Source organism: Macaca fascicularis, chromosome 16 (genome assembly GCF_037993035.2).
Source record: "Macaca fascicularis isolate 582-1 chromosome 16, T2T-MFA8v1.1".
Classification (NCBI taxonomy): Eukaryota; Metazoa; Chordata; class Mammalia; order Primates; family Cercopithecidae; genus Macaca; species Macaca fascicularis.
The window spans coordinates 72,371,839-72,394,547 of NC_088390.1; the positions used below are offsets into that span (position 1 = coordinate 72,371,839).

Genomic DNA, 22,709 nt, shown 5'->3' on the forward strand with positions numbered 1-22,709 from the left:
TCCAGGAAAACTTTTTCTTTTTTTTTTTTTTTTTTGAATGGGGTCTTGCTCTGTCACCCAGGCTGGATGGAGTGCAGTGGTGCTATCAAAGCTCACTGTAACGTTGAACTCCCAGGCTCAAACAACTCTGGAACCTTAGCCTCTAAAATAGCTTGGAACACAGGCACAAGCCACCATACCAGTCTATTTTTTTTTTTTTTTATAGAGATAGGGGCCTCAATACATTGCCCAGGCTGGTCTCTCACTCCTGGCTCCAAGCAATCCTCCCTCCTGGGCCTCCTGAGTTACTGGAAATACAGGCATGAGCCACTGCACCCAGCCCATCTTTGCTCTTTTAATATTCACTCTAGCTAAAGGTGCCACTTGTTTTAACCTAGATGAGAACAGCTTCAGGTCAAAAGAAAAAAAAAAGAGGAAGAGAAGGCTCTTCAATTGTCTTTCACTAAATATCAGCGCCCATCCTATGACTCTAGGCTCCAACCACTGGACCTGGACACAGGGGCCCAGGCTCTGTAGCATCACTGCCTCGGCCTCCGAGTCTGGCAGCCTAACGGCTGGGAATCTGGTACTTTGCCATTGCCTGCAGGACCAATCTGTGACTTGTGGTGTAGCTGCATTCCCTGAATTTGGTGCTTATTCAAATAAGTAATTTGAAAGGAAGCACCATTAGATCAAGGATTGCATTTGTCTCGATCACCACTGAGGACACCACAGGGGCTGATATGTAGTTGGGGTTCAAAAATTATTTATTATGAATTGGAAGAGGAATGTCAAGCAAAAAAAGACTTTCAAAAAGAGTATGATAAGGTGAGCAAGAATAAAACAAAGAGAGTAATAGCAGCATACTGGACATACAATAAATCATATATATCTAGAAATCAATAAGTCATATGGAAATCCATTTTGAAGGGATTTTAGGGAGCCCCACAAATCCACGGTCATTAACCTCATCTGGAACCTCAATACTGAAGAGAAAGTTTACGAAGTCTTTCTACTCGGATCAGTCTTGCTATCACCCAAATAATTTCAAACAATTCCCACTTTTATTTGCTCTCCTGTCCATGTAATTCCTCCAGTCTCAGCAAATGATCTTGCCGCCTATCTGACAAAGAAAAACCTCAGTAATAAGAAAGTCTTCATCTGCCTTTTGCAGATCCACAAACTTCTACACACCTGGCCTTCCCTTCTTTTCTCACCAGGCACAGGAGAGAGACCTGGCCATCATCAGAGGCTAGCAGCTCCCTGCGTAATACGGGTCCTGCCCAGTATCTCTACCTTCCTGGGAACATATGCTAGTGTCTTCCTTCTTTCCTCCCTCTCTTCCTTTCCACCATCTCCTTTTCCAGTGTAGACTAAATAGTTTCATTTAAAAGAAGCCTGGCCAGGCGCGGTGGCTCACTCCTGTAATCCTAGCACTTTCAGAGGCCAAGGCAGGCGGATTCCCTGAGCTCAGGAGTTCAAGACCAGTCTGGGCAACATGGTGAAACCCCATCTCTACTAAAATACAAAAAAAAAAAAAAAATTAGCCGGGTGCGGTGGCATGCGCCTGTAGTCCCAGCTACCTGGGAGGCTGAGGCAGGAGAATTCATTGAACCTGGGAGGCGGAGGTTGCAGTGAGCCAAGATTGTGCCACTGCACTCCAGCCTGGGCGACAGAGAGAGACTTTGTCTCAAAAATAAATAAATAAATAAATAAATAAAAATTTAAAAAGCCTAAGCTTGAAGGTTATACCACCTAGCTAATTAACGACTAGAATATTTACAAAGGACAAAGATTGGGAATCGCGTGCTATCTGCTTTTTAAATATCCCAACTGACCTTCACTTAAAATTTCCTACTTGCTTATCTTGCATAATTTGTTCTGTCTTTGCTACTATCTTTGCTACCAAAATATTTTAAGTTTTAAATAATGGCAGCTTGTAAGAAGTTGGCCCTTCAGTGTTGTTTTGTTTTGTTTTGTTTTATTTCTGTAATCATTGACAATAAGCACTTATTCTTTCTGGAGAGCTGGCCACTTGTTTATCTGCTGAACTACATTTCTCCTTCAAGGCTTTGTAGTGGAAAGCAAAGATATAAAATACAAGATTAAAGAATGATATCGTGGAGTTGCCAAAGAAATGCCTGTAGTCCAGGAAGTCCTAGCATGCCTGCTTGGCTGTTTGTTTCCAACTTGAATGAGGTTTGTGAAAAGACAATTAGAATTGTCTTTTTGTTCCAATGGGTTATACAGGAAAGAAACAGGAAATCTTGATGAAAGCTTGGGCTTTACAGGATATTTGTGTGAGCATTTAGCCCATGTGTTTGATGTTTTTCTTTCCACATCTGCACACTTTATGCCTGGATTTTGGCTACGATACTTTAAAATACTACTTTGCTGTTTTCACTTCATTACAGTTTCTGGCACGATGCTTTCTGTAAGAGAGGGGCTCAAAAATTAAAACTGGAGAAGGAAACTGAGGCCCAGAAGGCACAAGTCCATTCATCTCCTCTGAATGTCAGTCAGTTCCCTCATTATAAAATGTGAGGATTAGACGGGATAAATGCTTTTAAAACTTTTCCACCAAAGTACTCTTAGCAGCAGTGAAGATGAATAGGACCCCCCTGGGGGATCTGAGGGCATAGCCTGAAGCAGCCTCTGCAAGCTGGAAGTTTCTTTGAAATGTCCTATTTTGTCTTAAAAATTCATGAGAACTTTGCATTTTACAAAACAGGAAAGTCTATGTTTGTTTTAATAGGAATGTTACCTCAATAGTAAAACTACGTTGCTTTCCCACAATCTAACTGAGTGAATGCAACACTCCAAGAAGCATGTACGCAGCCTCAGGAACCCCTAGCACTTGCTCACACTCCCCCCGGGATCACCTTACCTGAGTTGGAGAAGCGAGGGCCCAGATGCTTGGCATCTAAATCCCCTCCTGATGTGAAATGCTATCATCATAACACTTACAATTTTACCTTTTAGAGAAAAAAACAAAACAATAGAAAAATGTTCACACTTCCATTTGAGTGGCAACTGAGAAAGTAGGCAAGAGTCCTGACACGGGGAAATCCAGCCAGACAGGTACCTAAGTGAATGAGTCAGCGGTGGAATGAGAGAAGTCGGTCTGTCAAGAGGGGCTGGGAACTAATCAGGCAGATGAACAGAAAGTCCCAGAATCCTGGTTTTGGAAGAGACCACTGCAGTAGGACAGCCCCCGGAAGGCACAGTACCCCTCCATAACACTCCAAAAATACACCGCAACCCACTCACACTGGAAACTTACTTTCTCACAAGAAAAACTGTTGCACATTTGAAGGAAGAGTTCTTCAGAAAAGAACTACCTTGAAACAATAGAAAATATTCCTCACGGTACCATCTATATATGGGTTCAATTTCTGCCCCCTGGAACTCCGTGGGAGTGCATTTAGAGTGGGGTCAAGAGCAGGGTTCTATGAACTGTGTGGGACCCTGGGCCACTTCCTTAAATGGATACTTCAGTTTCTACAACTAGAAGATGAAAACAATAAACAGTGGCAGCTATCTCACAAGATTTCTGTGGGTCAGGCGCAGTGGCTCACGCCTGTAATCCCAGCACTTTGGGAGGCAGAGGCGGGCGGATCACCTGACGTCAGGAGTTTGAGACCAGCCTGGCCAACATGGCGAAACCCCGTCTCTACTAAAAATACAAAAATTAGCCAGGAGGTGAAGCACACACCTGTAATCCCAGCTACTTGGGAGGCTGAGGCAGGAGAATCGCTTGAACCTGGGTGGCAGAGGTTGCAGTGAGCCAAGATTGCACCACTGGCACTCCAGCCTGGGTGACAGAGCGGGACTCTGTCTAAAAAATTATATATATATATATAAACTGTGAAGATGGGGAGTGGCTGAATATGTGTAAAGCATGCCGAGTAGCCTGGTCCAGGGTAGATCCTAGTAACTGTGGCTTTTTAGGATTTTTATCACACAGACCAAGCCCAATGCTCCCTGAAATTCAGACCTTAAATTTACAGAGAGAGATGCAATCCTCCCTTTAAATATCCCCTCTGACATAGTTCCAGACCTTTCTATATTCTGAAAACTCTTCTCTGAACATGTTCAAGTTTGTCAGTGGCCTGCTTAAAATGTGGTGACCAAAATCGACCTATTCCTTATGTGACCTGAAACATAAACAATACCTGGGACTGCATCTGCTAGCTCTCTTGTCCCCTGTGTCCCAGGCACCACACTCCCCTTATCTCTGTGACTCTCTGTCTTCCTTCTACTTTTGCAACTGATTTTCTAAACTAAAGCATGGCATTTTATATTCAACCCCAATAAATGTAATCTTCTTAATTCCAGCCTGTTTAAAGCTGCAGAAAACTCATTTTTTTTTAATCCTGCATATTAACTATTCCTCAGAACTCTAAGCATTGGGAAACTTTAAACTTTTTTTTTTAATCCCTTATCATCCTCGACTGACTGAGAGACACAGAAATCTCACTTCAGGTTGACACTAATCATTCAGAGATGGCCCTTTGAACTATCACTTAACCACATAAAGGTACCAATATTCGAACCATATTTCCCCAAACTGCCTTCATGTAGACACCGTCAGATGGCTCCATGAAAGCCAGATATATTACATCTACTCCTATTTCCTTATCTACCAGCCTGGCTACCCTGTTCAAAGAAGCAAATGAGCTTAGTTTAATCGGCTTCATTCTTAGTGTACTCATGCTGGCTTGTAGAGCTCACTACTGTATGCCTATCGTTTGTCAGGATAAACTTCCACAGGAAAAAATCCGAACAATTTGTGGAGTGGTCAGGGGAAATACCGTTACAGTTAATACAATATTCTGCTGGAAAAAAAAAAAAAAAGCTAACTAAAAATGTTTGTATATTGTCACATCAATAAATATTCTCCTAAAATGTACTAGTTCATACTCCTGCCTTCATCTTTCCTTAGTGAACTACCACCTGGGATCTTCGTTCTCAGCATTGATTCTAATGTATAGGCCTCTAGATATAGAAAGAATAAAAACAGGTGAAATCTGCACTCACCTGAGGTATGCTTGTATGTGTTTTTTACATTCCTGTTATATACTACATTTGTATCATCTCTTTTTCATGAAAAAAAAAAAAGAAAAATTGATGCAGTGGTATATGGCTTCCATTAATAGTATCAGTTCTTTAAAGAATTCATCAGTATCCCTTCCTGTGTTAGTATTATTTTTGATCAAGAAAATACAAAGACAAAAATTTGATAGATTTTAAAATCTATCATTCTGAGAAAAGCCTTTGAAGTTTAATATACTTCCAGACAAATTTATATACATTTTTTACATTGAAAGAGTGAAACTGTCACAATGTGGATAATAGGGGGTATACAAAAAAAGAATTCACCATGATTTCATTCTCTAAAAAATAACTAACAACATTGTTTTTATATTTCTGTCTGATTTTTGAGGTTAAGGATAATTGGGTCAGAGGGTGTAAGCGTTTTTCATGACTCTTGATAGAAACTGCCAGAATCCTTTCCAAAAAGCCTATAATGCCACTAGCATGTATAAAAGTACCAATTTCACTAAACTTTTACCGACTTTAGATGGCACATCATGGTTAATTCTAATTTGCATTTTTATTAACACCAAGGCTAAAGATGTTTCCACACAGCTGTTCACTTGATTCATTTCTTATCTCTTTCTTTCCTTTGCCAGGTCACTTATTGGGACATTAATGATTTTCTTATGATTTATGCTAATTACTATATTTATCTGCTAATTATCTTTATATATTATACATTTATTAATTTTATAAGGAGAGTTACTCTTTGCCTAAGATATCTGCTTCAATTATTTCTTCAATTACTTTTTTAACTCAAAATACTTTTTATTTAGTCAAACACATTTAAATTTTCCTTCGTGTTTTTTCTTATTGTGTCTGACTTTCAAAGTCAGTGGTGTGCCAAAACAACTACAACGTAAATGCAAATCAGGTGCTGACATCATTTGGCCACACTTGGTTATAAATTTGTGACCCATGTGATTATCATCAAAATGGGAATATAATTTTAAAACTCCCACAGAGAATTCTGTTACATCTTATACTCACCTTGTAGTATAATAACCTCTGATTAGCATTTGTGTTACATAAAGAGCTTTAAATTTGGTTTTCCCTTCTCCCCTGTTCCTTCATCAGTTTACATAGAGGAGCTGACATTTTTCTTATTTTTCTTAGTGCTTCTAATATTGTTTTTAATCCAAAAATACCTCAATTATACTTTGTAACTATAGCATAATAAAAAGTAACATTCATTGCCCTTCCTTAATATTTTTATTTACATTTGATTAATAATTACCTCTGTTTCCCTCCCTCTTACCACCCCTTACTCCCCAATTCCAGCTTTCTTCATATAGTTTTCTGAACTTAGTTTCTAAAACCAGTTTCCAAGCCACTTCCTCCCATTACTAAAGTTGTGGAAAACACCCTCCATGGCTCTTTAGATAAAAGTGTATTTCAGGAGAAATACATATTTTTAATTTGGCATGTGTTAGAAGGACTTTCAGTCGCCATCACATATTAATTGGAAATTAACTACTTCATTTTTATATAAAACCATTTTTTTAAAAATCTGATAGAATAACTCCATTGCACTGGCTTTTGCAGTTAGAAAGTCTGAAGTTATCCATACTTTGGCACTGTAGAAAATAATGTGTCAGCTCTATCTTCTGTCTTTTCTTCTCTTTTAGGCTTTTCACTTATTGGTTATTTTTTACATTGCATATAAATTGTTTGAATTTATTTTCTATTTCATTAATCCAAATGTATTACCCACTTAAAATGCTATAGAATACAATACAGACCAGGCACAGTGGCTCATGCCTGTAATCCCAGCACTTTGGGAGGCTAAGGTAAGAGGATTGCTCGAGCCCAGGAGTTAAAGGTTGCAGTGAGCCATAATCGCACCACAGCACTCCTGCCTGGGAGACAGAGCAAGACCCCATCTCTAAGAAAAAAAAAGAAATATAATATAAATGCTCCAAAATATTTATTCCATTGTATTGTTTCTTAGCATTCATAATTTTAATGTTTTACTTATCCAAGTAATGCATAACATATGGTCATTATGAAATTTGAAGTAAAAAAGGTTATTTAGAGCATACAATGAAAGTCTCAATTCATCATAACCCTAACCCATAATTCCAGGCCAATTCCATAGTCATGTATAATCTTACAGAATTTTTTCACTGAATTTACATATCTAACTTTGAGACACAATGTTTTAATTTTACATCAATGGGATCATAATATACAAAGTGTTCTAAGAAGTGCTTTATTTCCCTCACCAACATGTCCTAGAAATCTGCATATGTTGGCACCTTCAGATTTATATCAATCTTTTTAATAAGTATATTGTATTCCACAGTAGGTATTTAGCATTATTTATTTATTTATTTTTGAGACAGAGTCTCGCTCTGTCAAATCCAGGCTGGAGTGCAGTAGTGCCATTTCGGCTCACTGCAGACTCCGCCTCCCGGGTTCACGCCATTCTCCTGCCTCAGCCTCCCGAGTGGCTGGGACTACAGGCGCCCGCCACCACGCCCAGCTAATTTTTTGCATTTTTAGTAGAGACAAGGTTTTGCTGTGTTAGCCAGGATGGTCTCAATCTCCTGACCTTGCGATCTGCCTGCCTCGGCCTCCCAAAGTGCTGGGATTACAGGTGTGAGCCACCACGCCCGGCCAGCATAATTTATTTAATCATTCATTTTATTTACAACTTTTTTCAATATTACAAATAATCCTCCCAAAACATGGATGAACATGCATCTTTTTGCACATGTATAAATATTTCTATAGGATAGGTTCTAAGAAATAAAATTTTGGGATTAAAATCTATATGAATTATTTTTTTTGGAACAGAACATATATCTCTTATATATGAATATGTAAAGTATACATATTCATATGTGCATATGTGTCTGTATATGTGCACACATGATTTTTAAAAATAAAATGGTAAACCTCATCTTCTAACAAAAAGTAACAGGTCCTTGCCCCATCCCACTCCTGTACTAGTGGCAACTCTTTTAAAACACGTCTGTGCTCCTTTCTCTGGTGATTACTTCCCTGCCTCTACAAAACATGCTACAGAGCTCTCTAATTACCAAAGCTAGACACTCCTTATAGGTTTTCTACTAGGACAAATGGGGATTTAGCTCATTTACACTCCCTCGCTCCTCTCTCCCACTCTTGTCACCATTTTACTAGTTACTCCATTCCTCTCAGTTCCTCCAGTGGTCAACCTTGTAATGAGGAATATACTAAAACCTCTGTGTTTTGTGTCATTACATGGGCAGCTGCTCAAACCCACACTTCATGATAATACCTCAGTGCTCTCACCCTTCCCCTCCCAGGCCCTCCATCCCTTTCTTCCACTTCCATACCTAGACCATCTTAACCTTTACTGTTACAATAGCAAGGCTGGTGATATGGTTTGGATGTGCCCCACCCAAATCTCACCTTGAATTGTAATAATCCCCACGTGTGAAGGGCCGGACCAGGTGGAGATAATTAAATCATGGGGGCAGTTTCCCCCATACTGTTCTCGTGTTAGTAAGTCTCACAAGATCTGATGGTTTTATAAATGGGAGCTCCCCTGCACAAGCTGTCTTGCCTGCCACCACATAAAGGTGACTTTGCTTCTCCTTTGCCTTCTGCCATGATTGTGAGGCCTCCTCAGCCATGTGGAACTGTGAGTCCATTAAACCTCTTTCCTTTATAAATTACCCAGTCTCGGGTATGTCTTTATTAGCCGTGTGGGAACAGACTAATACAGTTGGTAACATCTATGCCCTGTTCTGTAACCCTAAGCTAGTTTTTAAAGTTGAAAACAATAAATGTCATCTAATTATTGTGTCTATGTACATATTGTTCAATGATGAATATTTTGTCTGCCAAGACTACATTTCCTTTTTTATTGGTCCTGTGTCATAACACCTGTGCTGCTTGATAAAGAATGTACCTTTAAAACCCAGTTCCAGCATGTTCTACGTTTTTACATTTTCTAAGTTTGCAATTCTAGTCAGCATGGTAAACTGTTTTATGCTAACCCCATTTGATGGTCTTCTCTGTGATGCTCCTTCCAGGCGGAGGATTACACCAGGGAGGCCATGTTTGCTTTGGCCAATAAAATGTGAGTAAACTTACTTCTGGGTCAATGTTAGAAGCCAGCAGATGCTCAAAATATTTCCTTTTCCATTTCCCATAGCAATGTTCCAGATAGTTCATTCTAAAAACTGGACTCAAGATGACATGACATGGGTCAGAGCTGCAGTCAGTCCTCAAAGGACACATGACATAAGTATGAAATAAGCCTTTTTTGTTCTAAGCCACTGAGGTTTAGAATCATGTTTACCAAAGGAAAACCAAGCTAAAAATTAATAGTAATTTTAAGTATTTTGGGAATAAGCAGAAATATATTTTTAAAAGAAGAAAATAAAACTTTGTATTACTAAGTAAGAGGCAGACCACTGAGGACAAAATCTCAACTCCTTACACATCCTGGTCCTAACCTCCCTCTTCCCCTTCATCTCCCACAGCAGGAACTTTTCTCCTCATACTCTGGCTAATCTGGTCTTCATCATCAGTTATCTTCCTTGAACACTTCCAGCTTGCTCTCTTCTCAGGATCTTTGAACTGTTCCCTCAGACTGGAATACTATTTCTCCAGAGCTCATGGCTGGCTCCTTCCTAGTTTTTAGAACTCAGCACAAATATCAGGGTTTCCCTGATCAGTTATTCAAGGCTGGTAATCCCCTTCCCACCCTCCATCTGGCAAAGGCTATAAAGGTACCATTTTTTCTTCTACATAAGTCACTCTTCAGGCCGGGTGTGGTGGCTCACACCTGTAATCCCAGCATTTTGGGAGGCCGAGGTGGGCAGATCACCTGAAATCAGGAGTTCAAGACCAGCCTGGCCAACATGGTGAAACCCCGTCTCTACTAAAATTACAAAAATTAGCCGGGCGTGGTGGCGTGTGCCTGTAATCCCAGCTACTCGGGAGGCTGAGGCAGGAGAATCGCTTGAACCCAGGAGGTGGCAGTTGCAGTGAGCCAAGATGGCGCCACTGCACTCCAGCCTGGGTGAGAGAATGAGACTCCATCTCAATAATAATAATAATAATAATAATAATAATAATAATAAAACTCACTCTTCAAAATTATTTCACTTTTTAATTTGTAGACTGATTAGTCACCAAAAAGCAAACTCCATGAGAGAGGAGGCATGCTCTCTGTTACTGTTCTCCCTCATACCAGGGACAGCACCTGGCACATAGTAAGTACTCAACTCTATTTCTCATAATGGAGGTTTAACTAGTGCTCTGACAGGACAGAAGAATTACTGACATTGTTAGGATACTCGTTCCCACCCAGATCTCATGTTGAAATGTAATCCCCAGTGTTGGAGGTGGTGGATCATGGGGTGGGAGATGTTTGAATCATGGGAGCGGATCCCTCATGAATGGCTTGGGCCAACCCCTTGGTGATAAGTGAGCTCTCACTCTGAGTTCACGAGTGATCTGGTCATTTAAAAGTGTACGGCACCTCCTCGCTTCTCTCTCTCTGTCTCGCTGGTTCACTCGCTGGCTCCTGCTTTTGCCATGTAAGGTGCCTGCTTCCGCTTCCTTCTGCCTTGATTGGGAGCTTCCTGAGGCCTCTCCAGAAACAGAGGCCACTATGCTTTCTGTACAACCTGCACAACTGTGAGCCAATCAAAGCTCTTTTCTTAGAAATTACCCAGTCTCATCAATTACAATTGATGTTTCAAACATTCAGATAAAACAAACTGTCAGAATAAACTTCAGTGGAGTGTTAAAATTCTGTTTACAGATTTTATTGAAACAAACATTATTTTAGATATGTTGGTAATAACAGCTCTTAGTAATATTTTCATTATGCAGATATTTTGTGATAGCAATTTTTAAAAGAGAAAGTATATATGTATTTTAAAAATTTAATGGCAGCATCAAAATGAAAGACTAACCTGTTGTTCATACCGCTGTCTGATGTCCTCCAGTTGCCATAAAAACTCCTTTGATTGTTTCTCACGAAGAGATTTGGATCTAGTTAGATCTGCCTCCACTTTTTCCATCTATAAAATTTAAAAATCAAATATTAATTTTTTAAACAAAAAATGTGTTCCATGTTTTTGTAATTTGTCCATTTGTTTAAATGACAGATTTTAAACACCTCACCAATAATAATGATGAATTTAAAGGTATTAAAATAATGAGACATTTATCAATTTATCTTAACACATTTTAATTATTTAAGGAGGGAAATTAAAATTGGTATATAATTGGCTAAATTCTAAAATTACAACAATAATGTAGTGAAAATATAATTTAGGATGTTCTAATATTTATTTGACAAAATTTAATCAAGCCCTTGGTATGTGCTGAATGAGATAAAATATTTCCAAATCATATCTCTGATAGGAGACTTATATCTTGAATATATAAATAACTCTTATAGCCCAATGATAAATGGATAATTAAACTCAATTTTAAAATGGGCAAAGAGACTGAATAGACATTTCTCCAAAAAGATATACAAAAGGCCAAAAAGCATATGAAAAGATGCTCAACATCACTGTCTTTAAGCAACTACAAATTAAAACAAGAATGACATATCACTTCATGCCCCAAAGAATAGCAATAATAAAAAAAGACAAATAGGCCGGGCGCGGTGGCTCAAGCCTGTAATCCCAGCACTTTGGGAGGCCGAGACGGGCGGATCACGAGGTCAGGAGATCGAGACCATCCTGGGTAACACAGTGAAACCCCGTCTCTACTAAAAATACAAAAACTTAGCCGGGCGAGGTGGCAGGCGCCTGTAGTCCCAGCTACGCAGGAGGCTGAGGCAGGAGAATGGCGTGAACCCGGGAGGCGGAGCTTGCAGTGAGCTGAGATCCGGCCACTGCACTCCAGCCTGGGTGACAGAGCGAGACTCCGTCTCAAAAAAAAAAAAAAAAAAAAAAAAAAAAAAAAAAAAAAAGACAAATAGTAACAAGTATTGGTGAAGATGTAGGAAGTCAGAACCTTCAACACTGCTGCTGGGAATATAAAATGGTATAGACACGCTGGAAGACAGTTTGTCTGACAATTCCTCGAAATGTTAAATAGAGTTACCATGTGTCCCAGTAGTTTCACTCCAAGGTAAGAAATGAGAACATACATCCACACAAAACTTTGTCTACAAATGTTTATAGTAGCCTTATTCATAACATCCAAAAAGAGGAAACCACCCAAATATCCATCAGTTGATAAATGAATAAACAAAATGTGGTATATTCTTAGAGTAGAATATTATTGTATTAGATCTAACATTTAAGTCTCTAATCCATCTTGAATTAATTTTCGTATAAGGAGTAAGGAAAGGATCCAGTTTCAGCTTTCTACTTATGGCTAGCCAATTTTCCCAGCACCATTTATTAAATAGGGAATCCTTTCCCCATTTCTTGTTTTTCTCAGGTTTGTCAAAGATCAGATGGCTGTAGATGTGTGGTATTATTTCTGAGGACTCTGTTCTGTTCCATTGGTCTATATCTCTGTTTTGGTACCAGCACCATGCTGTTTTGGAGACTGTAGCCTTGTAGTATAGTTTGAAGTCAGGTAGCGTGATGCCTCCAGCTTTGTTCTTTTGACTTAGGATTGTCTTGGCAATGCGGGCTCTTTTTTGGTTCCATATGAACTTTAAAGCAGTTTTTTCCAATTCTGTGAAGAAACTCATTGGTAGCTTGATGGGGATGGCATTGAATCTATAAATTACCTTGGGCAGTATGGCCATTTTCACGATTAATTCAAGATGGATTAGAGACTTAAATGTTAGACCTAAAACCATAAAAACCCTAGAAGAAAACCCAGGTAATACCATTCAGGACATAGGCATGGGCAAGGACTTCATGACTAAAACACCAAAAGCAATGGCAACAAAAGCCAAAATTGACAAATGGGATCTAATTAAACTAAAGAGCTTCTGCACAGCAAAAGAAATTACCATCAGAGTGAACAGGCAACCTACAGAATGGGAGAAAATTTTTGCAATCTACTCATCTGACAAAGGGCTAATATCCAGAACCTACAAAGAACTCAAACAAATTTACAAGAAAAAAACAAACAACCCCATCAAAAAGTGGGCAAAGGATATGAACAGACAGTTCTCAAAAGAAGACATTCATACAGCCAAAAGACACATGATAAAATGCTCATCATCATTGGCCATCAGAGAAATGCAAATCAAAACCACAATGAGATACCATCTCACACCAGTTAGAATGGCAATCATTAAAAAGTCAGGAAACAACAGGTGCTAGAGAGGATGTGGAGAAATAGGAACACTTTTACACTGTTGGTGGGATTGTAAACTAGTTCAACCATTATGGAAAACAGTATGGCGATTCCTCAAGGATCTAGAACTAGAAGTACCATATGACCCAGCCATCCCATTACTGGGTATATACCCAAAGGATTATAAATCATGCTGCTATAAAGACACATGCACACGTATGTTTATTGCGGCACTATTCACAATAGCAAAGACTTGGAATCAACCCAAATGTCCATCAGTGACAGACTGGATTAAGAAAATGTGGCACATATACACCATGGAATACTATGCAGCCATAAAAAAGGATGAGTTTGTGTCCTTTGTAGGGACATGGATGCAGCTGGAAACCATCATTCTCAGCAAACTATCGCAAGAACAGAAAACCAAACACCGCATGTTCTCACTCATAGGGGGGAACTGAACAATGAGATCACTTGGACTCAGGAAGGGGAACATCATACACCGGGGCCTATCATGGGGAGGGGGGAGGGGGGAGGGATTGCACTGGGAGTTATACCTGATGTAAATGACGAGTTGATGGGTGCTGATGAGTTGATGGGTGCAGCACGCCAACATGGCACAAGTATACATATGTAACAAACCTGCACGTTACGCACATGTACCCTAGAACTTAAGGTATAATAATAAAATACAATAAAAAAGAATATTATTCAAACATAAAAAGGAAAGAAGGATTAATACATGTACTTTGGGAGGCTGAGGCAGGAGGATCGCTTGAGCCCAGGAGTCCGAGACCAGGGTAGGCAACATAGTGAGACTGTGTCTCTACAAAAAAGAAGAAAATCAGCCGAGCGTGGTGGCACATGCCTATAGCCTCAGCTATTCGAGAGGCTAAGGCAGCAGGATTGCTTAAGCCCCAGAGGTTGTAGCTGCAGTGAGCCATGACTGCCCCACTGCATTCCAGCCTGGGAAAAAGAATAAGATCCTGTCTCAAAACAAAAATTAATTAAAAATAGAGAAAAAAAAAACTCACACATGTTTTAATATGGATGAGCCTTGACAGCATTAAGCTAAGTGTCACAACAGACCACATACTGTAGGATTCCATTTATATTAAATTTTCAGAATAGGCAAATGCATAGAAACAGAAAACAGATTAGTGGTTGCCTAGGGTGAGAAGGTGATCTGAGAGGGTAACTGCTAAAGGATATGGTGTTTCTTTTGGGGAAGATGAACATTTTCTAAAATTGACTGTGATGATGGTTACATAACATCCTGAATACAATTTTAAAAACCACTGAATTGTACACATACGAGTGAATTGTTGGTATGTGAATTTTATCTCAACAAAGCTGTTATTAAAAAAGAAAATGGAAAAAGGAAAAGTCAAAGATTCCACCACACCCAAGAGGCCTCACTTAATCCAATCCCAGTGACCTCTCACAGCTCATCTTTACTGCTCTATCCCACCACCACCACCACAGTCCACCTACCTGCTGCCCAGGCCTATAATGTGTCAGAAGTGCTCTCACCTTGGGGGCAGGAGGTTCTGCCTGATAGTCATACAGCACTTTCTCAAAGTATTGAGGCTTTGTTTAGCATCACCTTTGTATCGAGACCTCCTAGACCACTCAATTTTAAATTGAACATTGCAATTCCGCAGCCCCTAAGTCCACCTAGTTCCCCTTTCCCTGCTTTGCTACCCTTTTGTTCCACAGGATATATCACCTTCAGATTCACTATATAATCTACATCTTCATTAGGGCTGTTTGTAATGTCTCTCTCCCCCAGTGTAACATCACCCCATGTCCACTGTCATCAGTGAAATAGTATCAACCATTTATCACAGTGCCTGGCACATATAGGGAATCGATAAATACTAATCAAATGAAAACAAAGATTGCACAGTGCACCCAACTTGGTTCAAGACTTGCTGAATTTACAATTTTCAACATTTAGTTCCAAATTCTTTAAAACACACACAAAGTAAATAAAAGCATGTTGGATCTAACTTTTTCTATCACTTTGTCCATGTTATGATCAGATGCTTGTTTACATGCAATGAGAAAGAGATGTTCTTACAGTCATGAAAAAGCTCTCATGACATTTCATGTCAACAACATGAAAATGATGTCTTTTATTCAAAGCAATGCCGTATTTTATTTGTCTTTAAACCCCTGCACATTTGGGTATAACTTAAGACAATATTTTTTGTCTGAGGCAACTACCAGTTAACGCAGCAACCATTCTACCACTGGCTACTTTATATTACTTATTATTCTGCTTCACTGGTATGTGGAACTACTTCTACTTTGTTCAACTTGTACACAATGCCTTCTTTCAGGTTACCTTTTGGTAAGCACTAAGATTAGTTAAGACATGAATATTGGAGGAAATGAACTATGAAAAATGCTTCTTTCACAGTTTTCCACAATATATTTGAAAAAAACATTTCAATGCATTTATTCAGACATGATTAGACTTTAAGGTTCTAGGAACAAAGATGTTCAGTGAAAGGCAACCAGTTTCACTGCATGAGAACAAAATGCGTATTACCACCCACTACTGTGTCTAATAGCACATTCCAGCTTATGGTTCTTACACTGAAGTTTGAATACCCTCTAGATTATGGCATGATATTTAGCACCCAACTATTTCTTTGTAAATTCCAAGGACTGCAATCCTGAAAACATTAAGTCACCAGCGTAAAATTCAATTAGAGTTCTAGGATTACTGATTCATAGGTAATTAGTATTGTGGTCAAGAATAAATGTAAGGAATGATTAAAGGAAGCACAGTCAAGCACACTTTGGTTTTTTGTTTCTAAGACTTTAGTTTCAAGGCTCTCTCTCCTTCAATGCTTTTCATATTGAACCTCAAGTGGGAGGCTCCTTAATCTGTCCTCAGCAATCCAGACTCCAATACCCTTGACATTTTTCAAGCAAGCCATGGCTGTTCTGGATTCTAGGGCCTTTTGTCCATCATACTATCCGTAGGTCCTTTCATTTGTTTTTTTCATCCAGTCAGTCTTTTCAAGGTTGACTCAAGTTTCTCTTCCTCTCTAAGGTGTTCTTTAATCCCACTAACTGAATAAATGCCTTCCTTCTCTATATGCTCTAGGACTTAACATCTTTATTCTCCTAGCACATTGTGCATTTCTCTATAAAATGGAAATGTTTCAAATGTGTAAGCTTTGTTTAGTAATCCAGATAATGAACCCACAAATATAAGAACTATGACAAGTCTTTCTTTTGCATATTTACTAAATAGCTGTCATGGTATGCGAAGTAAAGATGTATTAAATTCTTAAGGATGAGGAGGAGGGACATCAGCAAGATGGTGGAATAAAAGTTCCCCAGCTCCAGTCTATCTCATAGAAATCCAACTGGCAACCATTCACAGACAAGAAAACCTTTGTGAATATTCCAGAACTTGGGAGTGAGTCTGAGACATGCTCTTGGATCACAGAACTGACAAAAGTCACATTACAAAAATAATAGAAATGGTTTCACATTGACTGTATCGTCCCTCCCACAAACCACCATAGTGCCACACAGAGAGGATTCCCCTAAGCCCATGGTTTCTACAGTGAGAAAGAGATCTGGAGGTGAATATCCAGCTTTCCCAGGATTCCAAGATGCCTGGCAGGAGGCCCACTTCTGCCTTGCCTTAAAAGGAACATTGGGAGTATTAGCAGGGCTAGAACATCTGAGATCAGCTAGAAACAAAGAAGAGAAAATGGAGCTCACAGCAACCTCTGCATTCCGGCCAGTGGAGGCACCCAATCAGAGAGACCAACAAATAGCATCACTGAGCAGGAAGCACGGTTGAGAGATCTGCCAAGCTCAAGTCCCTAGCCAGATCTGCCACCCAGCCTCGGAGCTTGGCATACTTCCCCAGGCTGAGAGGCAAGCCCAGATCCCTGCATTATCTGCAGAGCAGAGCATGTAGTCCAATCCAATCATAGCAGTGATTTCCCCTGTCCAGCATTGGAGCGAGGCAAGCCCAAAACTACACATAACTGTGGGCACAGCATCTGGCTTTGCCCATCTGAGTGGCTGGCTGAGCAGCAACCCCAGAGACCTTGCCAGCATTGGAGTCCAACCTTCAGCCCCATCCAACTACAGATTTCAAACATGAGTACTACCATGCCAGGGAACCCAGACTGCAACCCTGCCTAATCAGAGATTATCACAGAGCCCAGCCAGCAGCTGTGCTTGATTGTGCAGCCTAGCCAATGGTCTCACTGGACTATGAAGCACAACCAGAAGCAACACCTGACTTCATAGAACAGGCAGCAGCCCGTTGTAATTAAAGAACCCAATAGCAAAATCTGCTTGCTCATGGTCACTATCAGCTGGTCCATCCAGAATCTTAAGCTAGACTAAATACTGAAAGTGTCCATCCCCACCAAAGGACATCTGCAAAGGCCAAAAGAGGAAGCCAATTCATCAAACGCACAGACACCAAGGTAAGGACACAACAATTACAAAAAAATCAAGGAAATAAACACCACAAAAAGAAACTAAGAGAGAAACCTCCAACAATGATCCCTAAAAATATGAAGGTCTACAAAATGACTGACAATTCAGAATAATCCTTCTAAGAAGATCACGGATATATTAGTTTGTTCTTGCATTGCTATAAAGCCCTGAGAGTGGATAATTTATAAAGAAAAAGAGGTTTAATTGGCTCACAGTTCAATAGGCTGTACAGGAAGCATGATGCTACCATCTGCTCAGTTTCTAGAGAGGCCTCAGGAAACTTATAATCATGGCAGAAGGCAAAGGGGGAACAGGTGCATCACATGGGGCTAGAGCAGGAGCAAGAGAGAGAGAGTGAGGGTGAAGGTGCTACACACTTTTAACAACCACTAGATAGTGATAGTGAGAACACCCTCACTATCACAAGAACAGCACCAAGGGGATGATGCTAAATCATTCATGAGAACCCACCCCCATGATTCAATCACCTCCCACCAGGCCCCAACTCCACTGGGAATTACAATTTGAAATGAAACTTGGTTTGGGACACAGATCTAAACCATATCAACAGAATTATAAGAAAATATGGATAGAAAAGTAAAACTTGAAAAACAATATACAGACAAAACAATTAGTTTGACAAAGGAACGGACACTACTTTTAAAAACAGAAATCCTAGAGATAAAGAATACAATAACTAAACTGAAAAATTTTATTAAAAGCTTGAACATCAGGCTCAAACAAATAGAAGAAACAATGAGTGAGTTCAAAGACAGGACATTTAAAATTATCGAGTCACAGGATCAAAAAGTAAAAAGAATAAAGAAGGCTTATGAAAATTATGGGACACCATCAAGAGACCTAACTTTTATATAATAGGAGATCCAAAGGAGAAGAGAGAGAAAATGCCCCCCAAAAAAGCATATTTAAGAAAATAATGCCTGAAAGCTTCCCAAATCTGGAGAAAGATGCCAATATCAAGATACAGAAAATTCAGAGGTTACAATCGAATTCAACCCAAAGAGAGTTCACCAAGACACATCATAATCAATTATCAAAATCAAAAACAAAGAATTCTGAAAACCAAAAGAGGTAAGATACGTATCACATACAAGCGAGTTACAACATGGCTATCAGTAGATTTCTCAGCAGAAACCCTGCATGCCAGGAGACAGTGGGAAGATACATATTCAAAGTACTGAAGGAAAAAAGCTCCCAATCAAGAATACTTTACCTGGCAAAGTTATCCTTCAGAAATAAGAGAGAAGTAAAATCTTCCCTCACCTCCATCTTCCCCCCAAAATAAGGGAGGTCATCACCATGAGCCTCGTCTTACAGGAATTACAAAAAGGAGTTATTTAAGCTAAGAAACAGTTACTTTCATATGTTAATAACAAAAACATATGAAAGTAAAAAACTCAATGGTATAAATAATACATAGTTATATTCAGAATACTTTAGTGCTATAAATACGGTGTGTAAAGCAATTTTATCTCTAGTATGATGGTTAAAAAACAAAACTTTAAAAAGCAACTGTAACTACAATAAATTGTTAAGGGAGGCCAGGTGTGGTGGCTCATGTCTGTAATCCCAGCACTTTGGGACGCTGAGGTGGCCAGATCACTTGAGCTCAGGAGTTCAAGACCACCCTGGAAAACATAGTAAGACACTGTCTCTACTAAAAATACAAAAATTATCTGGGCACAGTTGCGCGTGCCTGTAGTCCCAGCTACTCGGGAGGCTGAGGCATGAGAACTGCTTGAACCTGGGAAGCGGAGGTTGCAGTGAGCTGAGATTACACCACTGCACTATGGCCTGGGTGACAGACCAAGACTCTGTCTCAAAAAAATAATTGTTAAAGGATACAAATTATAAAAAGCTGTAAATTGTGAACTCAAAAACATAAAATTAAGGGAGAATAAAAGTGTACAGTTTTTATATGCAGTAAAGTTATTTTATCATCTTGAAGTAGCATATTGTAAGCAGAAGATGTTTTATGTAGTCTCATGGTAACCACAAACTAAAAATCTATAGTAGTTACACAAAACATAAAAAGAAAGGATTCAAAGCATATCCCTACAGAAAATTATCAAACTGCAAAGAAAGATAGCAAGTGAGGAAGAAAAAAAAAAGAATCTACAAAACAACCAGAAAATAAATTACAAAATGAAAGTACTGAGTTCTTACCTATTAATAATGACTTTGAATATAAATGAACTAAATTCTCCAATCAAAAGACTTAAAGTAACTGGGTAAAAAAAACAAAACTCAACTATATGTTTCCTACAAGAGACTCATGTCATGTTTATGGACACAAATAGACTAAAAGTGAAGGAATAGAAAAGATATTTTGTGCAAATAGAAATGAAAAGAGAGCAAGGGTAGATATATTTAAATTGGATAAAATAGAGTATAGTAGTCCGTTCTCACACTGCTATCAAGAAATACCTGAGACTGGGCAGTTAATAAAGGAAAGACATTTAATTGACTCACAGTTCAGCATGGTTTGAGAGGCCTCAGGAAATTTACAATCATGGTAGACGGCAAAGGGGAAGCAAGGCACCTCCTTCACAGGACAACAGGACAGAGTGAGTGCAAGCAAAGGAAATGCCAGACGCTTATAAACCATCAGATCTCATGAGATTCACCCACTATCAAGAGAACTGCATGGGGGAAACCACCCCTATGATCCAGTTACCTCCACCTGGTCCCACCCTTCATTTGTGGGGATTATGGGGATTACAATTTGAGGTGATATTTGGGTGGGGACACAGAGCCAAATCGTATCATAGAATTTAAGTCAAAACTGTAAAATGAGAAACAGAAGGTCATAATATACTGATAAAGCGCTCTACTCATCAAGAGGATATAACAATTCTAAATATATATGCACCCAATATAATGGCACCTAAATATATAAAACAAATATTCATAGATATGAAGGAAGAGATAGACCGTAATACAGTAACAGGAGAGAACTTCAATACTACACTCTCAGCAGTAGACAGATCATCCACATAGAACATCAATAAGGAAACAGAGTTAAACTACACTTTAGAGCAAAGGTACCTGAAAGACATATGCTCAGCATTCCATCCAACAGCAACAGAATACACTTACATCTCACGTACACATTAAACATTCTGCAGAACAGATAATATGTTAGGCTACAAAACAAGTCTTAACAAATTTAAGAAGATTTAAATAATATAAAGTGTTTTTTCAATCACAATGGTATGAAATTAAAAATCAATAACAAGGGCCAGACGCGGTGGCTCATGCCTGTAATCCCAGCACTTTGGGAGGCTGAGGCAGGCAGATCACGAGGTCGGGAGATCAAGACGGGCAGATCACGAGGTCGGGAGATCGAGACCATCCTGGCTAACATGGTGAAACCCCGTCTCTACTAAAAATACAAAAAATTATCCAGGTGTGGTGGTGGGCACCTGCAGTCCCAGTCACTTAGGAGACTGAAGCAGGAGAATGGCCTGAACCCAGGAGGCGGACCCTGCAGTGAGCCGAGATCGCACCACTGCACTCTAGCCTGGGCAACAGAGCGAGACTCCATCTCAAAAAAAAAAAAAAAAAAAAGAGAAGCCTTGGAAAATTCACAAATATGTGAAAATAAACAAAATACTCCTGAACAACCAATAAGTCAAAAAAAATCAAAAGATAAACTTGAGACAAACAAAAACGGGACACAGGATACCAAAACTTACGGGATATAGCAAAAGGAGTTCTACGAGGGAAATTAATGGCCAAAAAAAACCTGTATCAATTTAAAAAAAAAAAAAAAAAACAAAGGCAAACCTCAAATCAACAACCTAATGTTATACTTCAGAACTAAAAAAAGAAAAAATGAACTAAGCCTAAAGTTAGGAGAAGGAAGGAAGTCATAAAGATCAGAGCAGAAAAAAATGAAAGAGAGACTAGAAAAACAATAAAAAAAATCAATGAAACTATGAGTTGGTTTTTCAAAAAGATAAAATTTATAAAACATTAGCTAGACTAAGAAAAAAAGAGAAGACTCAAATAAATAATATCATAAATGAAAGGGCAGACTTTAAAACCGATAATATAGAAACACAAAAACAAGGGAGAATTATGAACCACTATATACCAACAAATTGTATAGCTGAGGAAATGGATGAATTCCTACACATATAGAACCTACCACGACTGAGTCATGAAGAAATAGAAAATCTGAACAGACCAGCAATGACTAAGGAGACTGAATCATTAACAAGACAATTCTCAACAAAGAGAAGCTCTGGACATGATGGCTTCACTGCTGAATTATACCAAACATAAGAAGAACTAATACCAATTCTGCTCAAACTCTCCCCAAAAAACTGAAGTAGAGGGAACACTTTCAAACTCATATCATAAGGCCAATGTTACCCTGATAACAAAAAACACAAGGACACAAGGAAAGAACATTAAAGGCCAATATCCCTAATGAACATAAATGCAAAAATCCTCAATAAAATACTAGCAAAAAAAAAAAAAAACCCTGATTCAATGGCACATTAAAATGATCCGCTAACCATGATCGAGAGGAATTTATTCCTGGGATGCAAGGGTGTTTCAACACATGCAAATCAATAAATGTGATACAACACATTAATAAAATGAAGAACAAAAACCATATGATTATCTCAATAGATGCAGAAAAATCATTTGCCAAAATTCAACATCATTTCATAATAAAAACTCTTAACAAATTAAGTATAGAAAAAAAAACGTACCATAACATAATAAACACCATGTATGACAAGCCCACAGGTAAAATCCTACTCAATGGTGAAAAGCTGAAAGCTTTTCTTCTAAGATTTGAAATTAGACAAGGATGTCCACTCTCAACACTTATTTTCAACATAGTACTGGAAGTCCTAGCCAGAGTAATTTGGCAAGATAAT

The 22,709-nt window shown here is 38.9% G+C and overlaps 1 protein-coding gene across 41 annotated transcripts in view; it reads right to left on the reverse strand.

Moving 5' to 3' along the window:
* CEP112 (centrosomal protein 112) overlaps nucleotides 1–22,709 on the reverse strand; it is a 537,142-nt gene that overhangs the window by 285,721 nt on the left and 228,712 nt on the right. For all 41 annotated transcript variants that reach the window (XR_012426034.1, XR_010581949.2, XR_012426035.1 and 38 more), the window contains one exon: nucleotides 11,001–11,108. Coding sequence is in view for 38 of the 41 variants with exons in the window: in XM_074020167.1 (XP_073876268.1) it covers nucleotides 11,001–11,108 (108 nt within the window). In the remaining 3 variants the exon portion in view is untranslated. The remainder of the gene's footprint in view (nucleotides 1–11,000; nucleotides 11,109–22,709) is intronic.